Here is a 12799-nt window from a genome sequence, read left to right as displayed (position 1 = left end):
CTGATCTGTTCTAAATCATTATTGTAAATTCACAAATTCACGAGAAATAGACATTGAAGGCATTGGGGGATGAAAGGGGTACAAGCAAGCATTACCCGCTAATCCATTCAGCCTAATTCCTGCAAAAAACCATGCTGAACATTAGGACGTTTATCTCGATCTTATGTTTACTGTAACTCTTGCTTCCCACTTTATACGTTTTCCAAACCCCGCCGATGACAAAAATTAGCCAGAAGCCTGTCCCGTATGCCAGTCGACCTCTCCCTCACCTCTTCCTTGCTTTTGTAGCAGCCTATTCATTCACCATGCGACCTTGAACTCCTGCCTTATGATCGGGGAAAAGTGAACTATTGTTGCTTTCTCTAGCATTTTAACACATTCTAAAAGCATGACTCAGGTGTCTTTGTTGCGCCTCCCCTCCACAAGAGACGTATGCGGACAATTGAGAACATGGCGCAATCACTATTCTCATTTCTTTATCTACATAATTGTTCCTAGTAGAGAGGGAGGGGGGGGGGGGGAGGGGAACTTGCTTGGAAAACTATCCTTTCTTTTTTGCTGGGAGAAAAGTAAATATAATTTGCCAATCCCAGTTATCCAATATTGGTTTAGGAAGGAGTGAAAAAAGTCGCTAATCTCCTCTCACAAGAGATAATTAATCTGCAACGGCTGTGCAGGGCCAGTGGCATGCCCAGGATTTTTTAAAAGAAGGGGTTTAAGTATACTTTTTTTTTAGTAGTCTGCCCTAATTTTTCCATCTTTTCCTGCCTACAACGTTATCTTTTTAGGAATACTGGGCCAAGGGGGAGGGGGTATGATCCCACCAACACCCCTTGGGCACGCCATTGTGCAGGGCTATTCACGAAGAGGCCTTCTTTTTATTGCTTGTGTGTCCCTTACAATACAATAATCCTTCCCCCTTTCTTTCTGTAACTTGGTTCAGGAATAAGCAAGCTGCTGACTATAAAAAACATGAAGTGCTTTATCTTTAAAAGGCGCAGAACATTCTATTCGCCACCTGTGCATTGGTGTCAGTCTGTCTGGAGGGAGGCTGCTACCGGCACCAGTGTTATGTCTAGCTCTTCCAAAGCAGTCCCTTGCTGATATTGCTTCTGACAGCAATGACTCATCCAACATAAAGGATGCAATTTTTCGTTCTTGTCTTGCCTTCTGATAAACAAAACCCTAACTCTTATCTTATAACACAAGATTAACCCTTTTGAACACTAGAGTCAGTGGCGTGCCCAGGATTTTCGAGTGGGGGATGGTACATATACATTTCTTTCTTGCTTCCCCGTTGGCATCGTGGTAACGTCGTTGTTTTTTTTTATCAAGGGGTTCCGGGTTAGATACCTGGTGGAAGCACATAGTGTTTTGGATCCCACTTTAAACTGTAGGTCCAGTCCCGATTAGCTTTCTGTGCATAAAGTAGACTTATAACCTTTAGCTGACGGAGCCTCGTGTGCCTATATTCCCGTTGAAGCCGCCACCTTTGCAAGCATGTGCTTTTCAGTCTTGCCGCTAGTACAAAAAAAATGTATCTTCAGAGGATATGTAATGCTCGTGTCGCAGCTTCGAAAATAAAAATTGAAAATTGAAATTACAGCGTTCGGATTTTGCATAATTACGGAATTTCGCTTCTAGCGTCCGCCCTATGGATGCTGGATGGACCACATTTTGAGGGAAGCACTACAAAAGACCATTCTATGAGGATATGTAATGCTCGTGTTGCAACTTTGAAAAAAAAAAACAACTGAAATTATGGCTTTCAGAAATTTTGCATATTTACGGAATTTCCCTTCTGCAAGACAAAAAGTTGCAAAATGAACAAGCAGTTCACTTCCACTTCTGGATTCGGTTCTTGTGATTCCACTCCCAAAAAAAATTCAGTTTAAAAACTTGTTTCTTTTGTTCTTATGATTCTCAGTCTTGTGCAAAATTATGGTTCTTTCGAATTTCTGTAATAGATTTTCACTTTTATAATACAAGGTTTGCCCATAAACTTTTTTTTTTTAGGAAAGAGAACAAGGAATTACCTTCAAATGACTTTATCACCTTCAAAATAATCACCAGATGAGGCAATACACTTTGACCAGCGTTTGTACAGGTCTTGGAAACACTGTTGATAGTCATTGACAGTAAGTGTTCGCAAAATACGCATAACATTTAATTTAATGTCCGCGACGTCAGCAAATCTTCACCCTTTCATAGCCATCTTAAGCTTGGGGAAAAAGGAAAAACTCAGCAGGCGATAAGTCCAGAGAATATGGAGGGTGATTGATCACTGTCACTGAATGCTTACAAGGTATTGTTGTACAGACAATGCGGTATGAGGCTGAGCATTATCGTGTAACAGAAACCGTTGGCCAGAATCACAGAGGTCCTTCCTAACCCTCTTCATCCTATTTCTGAGTCGACCAAGCACTTCCTTGTAATACCACTGATTGATTGCTTGGTTTTCAGGGACAAATTCATGGTGGATCAGTCCTTGGGAACTTTGTCCACATTGTCGTCATTCGTTGACGTTGAAGGGCATCCTGATGTTGGTTCATCCTCGACACTCTCACGTCCACCTTTGAAGTGATTGTACGAGTCATACACCTGGGTTCTTGATAATGCTGCATCACCATACACTGTCCGTATCATCTTTAACGTTTTGGTAAACGATTCACTGAATTTGTAACAAAACTTTATGCTGTAATGTTGTTCCATCTTGGTGCGCATATTTTGTACACCACCTGCAAACGAGCTGCATCTGACGCATGCTTGCCCCGATTCTGACTGCCTGTAACCGGTTGAAGCATGCACTGACAGGAAGTTTAGATATAGTTCTTTGCAATGTTGCCAGAATACGATATCTTTTTATTTGGTTTGGTTCTTTTTCTTTTCTTGGCAGTTCGGTTTCTTTATGGCGGACCTTGTACTAGAATATCAAAGTTAAACTTGCAGATATCTGATTGACAATATGATCATAATTGTCGGAAAGGTTGGTGAAGATGAGGTTATCGTCTATTATTTTATGGATCTTAGTCTTGTTTTCATTTCCTATAGAATTCCTATATTCAACAAAAATTTCTCCAGATGCTGTGTACTTATAAATGTAAGCAAAAAAGCAGCATTTTCTACGACACTATAAATAAAAAATTGAAAAATTGTGTATGGTTTATGAACTTTTTCTGTTGTTTTTATATTGTAGAGATCTGTTGTGAAATAGTGTACCTCTGTTAGCTTAGCCTGAAGGCTAGATGCACATGATTGTAGCACCCAATACATTTAATGCCGATTGTAATTTTACATTTTACTCTTCGAATTTTCATGTGTTCTTGTGTGTAGAATGAGATTTGGTAAAAAAAAAGTTGTGAAAGTGAATATTCATAATAATTAACGGATTATATATTTAATTGAAAAACAAGGTTCAAAAGCAAAAATCATGATGATAAACATGTCTGGAAAAATTTTATTTTTGGACTGGAAAACCTGGAAATGTCAGGGAATTTCATAATCAATAAATCGTAGCAACCCTGTGTACTGAACAATAATTGATAGGTGATTATTTAATATGCTGAATGCAGCAAAATTCTCGAAACATTTGACACATACTTACTTTTTCCATGTTATAATATTTAAAGTTTTATAACTCAAGTGCCCACTGAAATTCTTGTAGTGTGCTGTAACTAATAGAACCTAAAGATACCATATTTTGGGAATAGCCGATACTAACTAACTCTCTAGCCTTCTTAAACCCGAAGGTTCATGGCTGCAGCAACACAGGCCTTCCATGTGTCCCTATCTTGAGCAAGATCTATATACTCTTTTCCATCCCTACCGATTTCCCTTAGGTCCATCTCAACGTTGTCTCTCCATCTTCGTCTTGGCCTTCCTACAGGTCTCTTACCATCAGGTTTCCCAACAAGAATCCTGTAAACTCCTCTTTCCTCTCCCATTCGTGCCACATGGCCTCCCCACCTAAGTCTTCTTGATTTAATTATTCTGATAATATCCGGACATGAATACAAATCATGTAGTTCTAAATTATGTAACCTTCTCCACTCACCTGTCTCCTCATCCCTTTTAGGTCCAAAGATTTTCCTAAGGATCTTATTTTCAAATACTCTCAATTTATGTTCCTCTTTCAATGTAAGGGACCAAGTTTCACATCCATATAATACTTCAGGCAAAATTACTGTTTTATATATTTTAACTTTTAGTTTCTTAGATATTAAACGAGAAGACAAAAGTTTATGAAGAGAGAAGTAACATGCATTTCCTGAATTAAGCCTACTTTTTATTTCCTCTTTAATATAATTTTCATTTGTTAATATTACTCCTAAGTATTTGAATTTTGAAACTGGTTCAAACAAGTTGTTATCAATAATTAGATTTTGATTTTTACCTAACACTTGGTTTCGGCCTGTAAGCATATATTTAGTTTTCTCTTTGTTAACTTCCAAACCTATCTATTTAGCAGTTTTGAAAAATATTTTAGCATTATTCTTAATTGTATTCACATCATCCCCCAGTAAGTCTACATCATCTGCATATGCTAACAACTGAGTCACACCATTTAATTTTAGTCCTTCTTTAGTTTCTTTTACCTTCCTAACAGCATATTCTAAGGCAAAATTAAATAGCAATGGAGAAAATGCATCTCCTTGTTTTAACCCATCATGAATTGTAAATTTGTCAGACATATTAATACCCACACGAATTTTACTTTCTGTTTCACTGGTGCATACTTTTATCATACTAACAAGCTTCTTAGGTATTCCAAACTCTACTAATATATTATATAGTTTATCTCTTTTGACTGAATCATATGCTTTTTTGAAATCAATGAATAGCTGATGGACATTTTGATTATATTCCCACTTTTTTCAAGCGTCTGTCTGATGTGAAAAATTTGATGTATAGTTGATCTGTTACGTTTAAATCCACATTGATAATCACCTATAATTTCATTAGCATATGGGGTTAGTCTTGTTAAAAGAATGTTAGATAATATTTTATATGTTGTTGAGAGTAGAGAAATTCCACGGTAATTATTGCAGTTCATTTTATCACCTTTTTTAAACACAAGAACAATTATGGATTCTTTCCACTGTTGAGGGATTTCTTCTTTATTCCATATTAAACAAATTAATTTATGAATTTGACATATTTAATGAATTTCCACCATATTTAATTAACTCAGCTGGTATTAAATCAATGCCAGGTGCTTTGTTATTCTTTAGCCTTTTAATAGCATCTTTAACTTCAGTCAAGTTAGGTTCTGGAACTAAAGGTTCTGCTGTATGGACTTCATTTACTTCTGATTTATGTCCTACATGGACATTTAAAGGTCATTAAAGTAGTTCTTCCATCTATTTAGAATATCACTTGGGTCAGCTAGAAAATCACCGTCTTTATCTTTTATCAAGTTTGCTTTAGGTTGCCATCCCTTTCTAAACTCATTTACACCTTTATATAAATCTCTGATATTTTTATTTTTGCTGTTTGTTTCAATTTCGTTAATTTGGTTTTCAAGTAATCTCTTTTTTTACTTCTAAACGTGCGGTTAACTTCTCGCTTTATTCTATTATAATTGTTTAGGTTTGTATCATCAGAGTTATTTAACCACCTAAGTCTAGCCTGATTTCTTATTTCTATTAGATTATGACATTCATTATCAAACCATGGCTTACTTTTTCTCGGTTTATGGTATCCTATACTTTCTTTAGCTGCTGATTCTATTGCATTACGTATGTGCTCCCAATTCTTATTTACGTCTGTTTCATTTATATTTTCATCATCATTTAAATCCTGCAAAACATCAAATCTATTTGACAGTTTAATTTGGTAATCTTTCTTAATTCTTTCATCAGTAAACTTACCTGTATCAAATTTTAGAACTTTTAGATTTTGTTGCTTATGATTTATCACTGAGAGTCTTTCTCTTAATTTAGCAATTACTAAATAATGGTCACTGGCACAGTCAGCACCTCTATGTGTACGAACGTCAATTATACTAGTATGCCTTCTCTTATCAATGAGAATATGATCTATCTGATTATGAGTTTTACCATCTGGAGAAGACCAGGTATATTTATGGATATCTTTATGTTTAAAAGTGGTACTTTTCACAATTAAATTCTTTGAGGTTGCAAAAGTAATCAATCTTATACCATTATCATTACTTAATTCATGAAGACTTTCTTTACCAATCGTGGGTTTAAATGTCTCTTCTTTGCCGATCTGTGCATTGCAGTCACCTAACAGAATTTTCATATCATACTGAGAAAATTTATCAAAGACCTGTTCTAACTCTGTATAAAAATCATCTTTAGTATTATCATCTTTACCTTCCATTGGTGCATGTATGTTTATTAAAATAATTTTACACCACCTACCCTGTAAAACTGCATATGATATCCTATCATTAATAAATTCTACTGTTTTAAGAGCCGAGATAATTCTATTATTTATGAAAAACCCTGTTCCAAAATTATGATTTTCAGTACCACCATAGAAAAAAGTATAATTTTTAGTTTTACAATTCCCTTCTCCTGGCCACCTAACTTCCTGGACAGCTACTACATCTAATTTATACTTAACTATCTCATTAACTGTACACTGAAATGCCCCAGGCCGGTAAAGGCTCAGAACATTCCAGGTGCCTAATTTAATATCCTTATTCCTAATGTGGATCTTATCCTTAGTCCAGAGACCTCCCAAAGTAGTCCCCACCCGGAGATCCAAACGGGGGACTATTTTACCTCCGGAATATTTTACCTTGGGAACATCCATGGCCTTATATTGTTGTTTCTTGACATGTGTTTTTACAGTGTAGAGTTGTCAGCTCTACGCCTAACCCCCAATATGAATGGAGGAACTACTACACAAGACGAACACAAACACATTAGACAGCACAACTACTACACAAGACACACACAAACACATCACAACTATAACAAAATATAAACACAAACACACCACAACTACTACACAAGACAAACACAAACAAATTAGACAGCACAACTACTACACAAGACAAAACCAACATACTAGACAGCACAACTACTACTCAAACATACTAGACAGCACAACTACAACACAAGACAGATACATACACACCACCGATACTACACAAGACAAACAGAAACACACTAATTACCATATCATCAAAACAAGAAGAATATAGATGAAAGAAGAAAGAAGCACAAAACACAAATTTCAAAATTCGTACTGTATTATTTCCTTCAATTTTTGGAATAGCCGATAGAGGAACTTATTTAAGCTCTCTAGATATTGCTTGTTTAGGTATTGGTAAGAAAATGTTCATACCAGTGGGACAGTTCTAAACTATTTTTAAAATTTTCAGTAAATCGGCTCTTGGATTGTTGGACCAACTCAAGAAATCCTTGGATCCTTCACATAGGAATAAGTGTGGAAATAGCTTTTCCACATTCCTGCATTTATTAGGTAAGTTCTCCTACTGCGTGTTCAATTCCTCATGATATGTGTGTGTATGTTTTTTTTTGTTTTTTTTTGAGTGGAAGGTTTTTATGTTTACTTTTGTCCATATAAGGGAATTGGCATTCTTATAATCTTGATATGTCAAAATATGTTTTAGAAATGTCACCAATGATTTGATCTCATGGTGAAATGTATGTTGATGAACAATGCAAAATAATATAATATAGTTATTTTGCATCTACAAAAGGTGGTTATGCGAACCTTTACGAACAGAGAACAATATACAGGTTCCACCAGTGAATTGGGCAATTTGGCAAGTGTTTTCTATTTTTAGCATGAGCAGGGAAGGGGAATGATAGCGCCAGGTGGTGTGGCCTTGAATAGCATTCAGTTTGAAATGGAGTTGTGGACCGGTGCGCAGCATTCATTCTTCGGGATTCTTCATCAAAAGAATAAAGTGCCATCATGCCATAAGAACGTGGGTAAACAACTTTGAAGATACCAGCTCAACTTTTAAGAAGGAAGGTGGTAGTGTTAAAATTGTTTGCACCCCACAGATGTGTTGTGTAGGACCGTGAGTAGTGCTCGCGATTTGCGTAATGGAGGCCATCTGGAGGATGCAATATTTAAGTAATATTTTCAGTGAAATGGTGTGTTGTTATTTGTTTCTGCAAATGCTAAGGTATGTACTTACTAATAATTGTAACTGTATCATTGATACCCAATACTTTTAATTTTGTATTAACATTTAAAAATCACCCAATTCACTGGCAGACCATGAACGAACATAAAGTCAAGTAGATTTGAGTCATAATTTAAGTTCACTTTAAAATTTGAGGGCCAAACTTCAAGTACATAATGATGTACTGTAGTCATGCATAATTTTTCCTGTAATTTTATCAGGATGCAGGATTATAGAGGAAAATGCATATCTTCATTTTCATTTTCAGTGGATATCACATTTTACATTAAAATTTGTGATAGAGTGCAACATGAAGTTAATTTTCTCACAGGTTTCCAGATTTTTATCTTTGTACAGCTCATCCAAGGTGAGAAAAACCATGTGACACTGTCATTGAACCTTCTACTGTGAGTGAGTGGCAGGAGCGTGGGCAATTCTATCAAATGTTTACCATGTAATTCTATCCTTGTGTTGCCAAATCGTATGGCAGTCTTCAACACACTATGATCACCTTCATTCAGCGCCAGGTGCCATGAAGGGAAAAACCATACACAGTAAAAATATAGACATAATATTGTAATGATAGAATCAGTACATGATCCTTTTCTTTTATTCGTTTTATAATTCATAGATAGTCCACATAATTATTTTTGAATCATTTGGTGACAAGCAAGATGGAAGATGATGATATTATTATTATTACAGAAACATGTTTTCGAGCCACTGAAATGAACCACTTCTTCGTATATATTTCAGATGGAGTAATTCAATAATTGGATCATGTCATTTTTTATGTGGGAGTTTTGGTAATTTTTTGTACATATTTAATCACCAAATAAATAGTATTTTTACATATTCTTAAACTGAATTGAGTTTTCCCTAATATTCATGGTAAAGAATATAACATGGTTTGTATGGTAGTTATTGTATGGCTGTTAGTTCGATTTAACTGTTCCGTTAGTTTTGATTGTGGAATGCAAACTATTTTTCTGGGGAAGTAACAGGTTGAGTTACTCTCCCCAGAAAGAAATAAAGCATTACAATATTTAGTGTTGAGGTTTTCTGCACCAAAGCAAGGGAGGAAAGTTATAAATATGCCATGGGAGCACTCTGACACAAGGCGAGAAAACTAATGACTAGGGCACGGAAGTTGCTGAAAATCATCTTTTTCTCTGAGCCTTGAAAACAATTCTAAACCAGATATCGGTCCATTTCCTGTAAGTTAGAACCAGAAAGCATAATTTTTATCTTGCATTTTTTGACCTTTTTGGTATTTAGATCATTTTTCAGTAGTTTTTACCATATTTATTGCATTTTTCAGGTTTATGTTTCTTCACCCCTGTTGTTTCGTTAATTTTAAATGCATTTGCTAGCATAATTTATGTATTAAAATTTCCTGACATGGTCTTTTAAGCAAGTTCTTCATACGGTCAATGGAAGTGCACAATATTATTTTTAACTGAAAGTTTGGCAATGGATTAAATAATTAATTTTGGTACATTTATTTCTCCTCCAGCACTTAAAATACTTTGTGTGAAGCCAACTTTGAGGTTCCCTTGCTGTCCACTATAATCGTTTCAAACTTGGGTTTCAGTCACAATGTAAAAAGAAATGATAATCTGATGTATGCAAAACACAACTGTATTTTCAGGTGCTGACTGACTACTGTATTGTGCAAGGCTCACTCTGAAAGGAGGTGAAGAATGACTTACACAGAAAACCTTGAAGTAGAAATAAAGAAAACTACATTAGCAATTAGTTGTTTTTTTTTCTTTGCTTCAGTAGTTTAAAACACCAAACAACTGGTTTTGTCTAATTATTCAACTACTCTCTTGTAATTAATGAGAAAATCAAGCTTTCATTTTAAGAGCGAAAATTATTTGTAGGTTATTTTTTAATAATTTTAAGGTCATCAACTTCCGAGCCCTACTATTGACTGTGCAGGTTTCTTCTCATCTAGATTGAGCTGTATGTACAAATATTATTTCCTATGTTCTGATAATAAGATAAATTTAAAAATCTATTATTTTTTAGGTAACCACTTAAATAAATGCATGACAAGTGGTCAACAAAGGCTATGGCAGCAAATAAGAGGACGAATATATTCTAAATTTTCTCCCCAGAAAATGAAGTCGCTCACAGAACTGGGATTGTACAATTTTTTTTCTTTGTTTTTGACACTTGCTGTCACAATCAACGTTCAAGAAGTGGTAAGAATTCTAGTTTATTATTATTATTACTTCTACTATTAAGATGTTTGTGTTTTTTTGCATAGTGTACTTTTTCCATGGCTCATTGGGAAGTAGATGTAAATTGTGGTTTAACTGAGGGTTGAACTTTAGAATGTAGCATTCTGTACCAATAATCTAAATCAGCTGAACTGCCAAGTCAATCCCTGGCTTCAGTACAACTTATATTACCTTTGAGTGGGTCTATTTTAATTTCTGTGTGTACCAAAAGTAATGTCAAGTTACGGTATTCTTTGGTTCTTTATGCATGTTGCACATGTAACATTTTCCAGATTAAATTTAGGGATTGGTTAGATTAATTGTGATGCTATCTTCATTATTATTGTACTCTTAGAGATTCAGCGACTCTTATGGGGAGGGTTTGGTGGAGAATAACCAAATCAACAAAGAATAAAAGAGAAAACAACAACACTTATTCCAAAGAGCAACGCTTTATGCTGTGTGTGGTGTTATGTGGATTATAACAGGTGTCCCTTGGGAGACCTGTTAACCAACAGTCGAACGTTTTGCCTAAATTCTAAAACTGTAGGTAGAGGAGGCTTTTATAGACTTATTGCTCACGTTAATGATATCCAAGTCAATCACATTGAAACAGCACATTTATTCAATATATAATACCATCTGTGGCATGGCCACCACCAAGCATAGACATCACTGATACACAAAGAAAACACCAAATAAATACACAAAAGAATTTGTACTTACAGATCAGCCATTTCCACACACTACGCTTCATACCTGAAGGCCACATACTTTTTCACACTTCCAAACCACATTCCAATACCTGGCATTTGATGGGGCACCCAAAACAAAAGAATGGGTATTTTCCTGAATTACTGGTGATTTTGGCCTGCTTCCTTGGAATAATAAAGACCATGGATGCTCATGGATACATGATGGATCCCACTATGGCTCCTTCCTGCAAACCATGTGGTCTGGCTTTCCCAATTTGGATATGGGACACAGATTTCGGCACATTGGCGAAAATTTCACTCAGAACTTCAAATAAGGCATTGCCTGTGTGGTAACACTAACTCAGGTCCATATTTAACTTACATGGGCATTGGATGCCTATTTCCAATGTAGTCCATTGTTCAAGGCCCACGCGGCCACTAATGCACTGGTTTTGGCCAGCAACACAACCTCTGACCTGCTCTCAAGCAGCTACAAAACACAAGTGAGCTTGGAAGCCAAGCTCAGAACAGAATAGTGTAACGCGAGAAGCGCTATCAGCCTCACCTTAGCAACAATCACCAGCAAGCAACCAAGATTACCCATCCAGGATGACAATAAGCACCAAGTAAATGGATTTATATGCCAATTTAGGATGAGACCTTTCGAGCCAACGTGGCCAGTAGCACAGCTAGCTAGTATACCTAAGGATGTAATTAGATGTTTGATGTGATATGATGTAATGATGGTGCAGTGTTTCCTGTAAAAGAACTCTGTTAAATTTATGCACTAAGACTTTGAACATCACATTATAGCAACTATTTAAATATGCAACTGTTGAAATGTTATACCAATGATCTAAGTCCAACCAAATACTGTACTTTCAATAATGCCAAATTTTATATAGGAAAAAAGAACATATTTAATTTGCAGGAAAACATATACATGCAGTTACAGACTTATTACGTCAATTTCTGTGTACTAGATACAGTAGTTGGATAAAAATGTAAGTCACTCGAGTTTTTTGGCTACATGTGCTCGGACTGAAATTCTTCAATTGCTTAATTTATTAATGTTTGTTAAAAGGCCTTACGGAGTATCGCATGCGCAAACACTTAAATCCTAGTCCATCTTCTAATTTATTACCAGAGCTCTGGATTTTTATAAAGGATACCAAACCATCAATCTGTTATAGTTGCCTAGTCCTTTCACAAGATCGATGTCATTGTCCTGGGTTCTGTTCTATATCTCACAATCGTCAACACATCCGACTGTGTTCAACTGCCATAATTTCGTCAAAATAGCTGAAATATACAAACTACACCATTGTCGGTATATGTTAACTGCAGCATCACCTGATTCCCAGTTATTCGTCTTTATTCGTCATCCTTAAAACAAAGCGTCTATGTAGTCTGCCATACTTTCTTTACCGGATCACTTCTTCTTCCTTTATTCTCCCATGTATGATTTCCACTAACTTCCGATGCCATCTTGGATCACAACTTTTCTTCTATTGTAAGCTTCAAAACGGTTGTAACCAAAAGAATTATGTCCAAAGCACGAAAGTAACTCGATTGCAAGAGAAACATTACAAAACATATCTCATGCCATGAAAATAAAGAAAAATTACAACTTACGATGATATCACGTATGTAGGATTGCTCATTACTAGAGCCCGGAAGTTCAGGCATTTATTTTCGTTAAAATAGGCAGGCAAAAAGGCATTTATAATGTGGAAAATAGG

The 12799-nt window shown here is 35.7% G+C and overlaps 1 protein-coding gene across 1 annotated transcript in view; it reads left to right on the top strand.

Annotated features, from left to right (window-relative positions):
• Positions 1-12799, top strand: part of LOC146002546 (protein MMS22-like) — a 146993-nt gene that overhangs the window by 71227 nt on the left and 62967 nt on the right. Inside the window, exons 10-11 of the mRNA XM_083140471.1 lie at positions 7358-7458; positions 10169-10344. Coding sequence (XP_082996597.1) covers positions 7358-7458; positions 10169-10344 — 277 coding nt within the window. The remainder of the gene's footprint in view (positions 1-7357; positions 7459-10168; positions 10345-12799) is intronic.

This window comes from Lepisma saccharinum, chromosome 18 (genome assembly GCF_977018435.1).
Source record: "Lepisma saccharinum chromosome 18, izLepSacc3.1, whole genome shotgun sequence".
Lineage (NCBI taxonomy): Eukaryota > Metazoa > Arthropoda > Insecta > Zygentoma > Lepismatidae > Lepisma > Lepisma saccharinum.
This window is presented reverse-complemented; position numbering and strand designations above follow the sequence as displayed.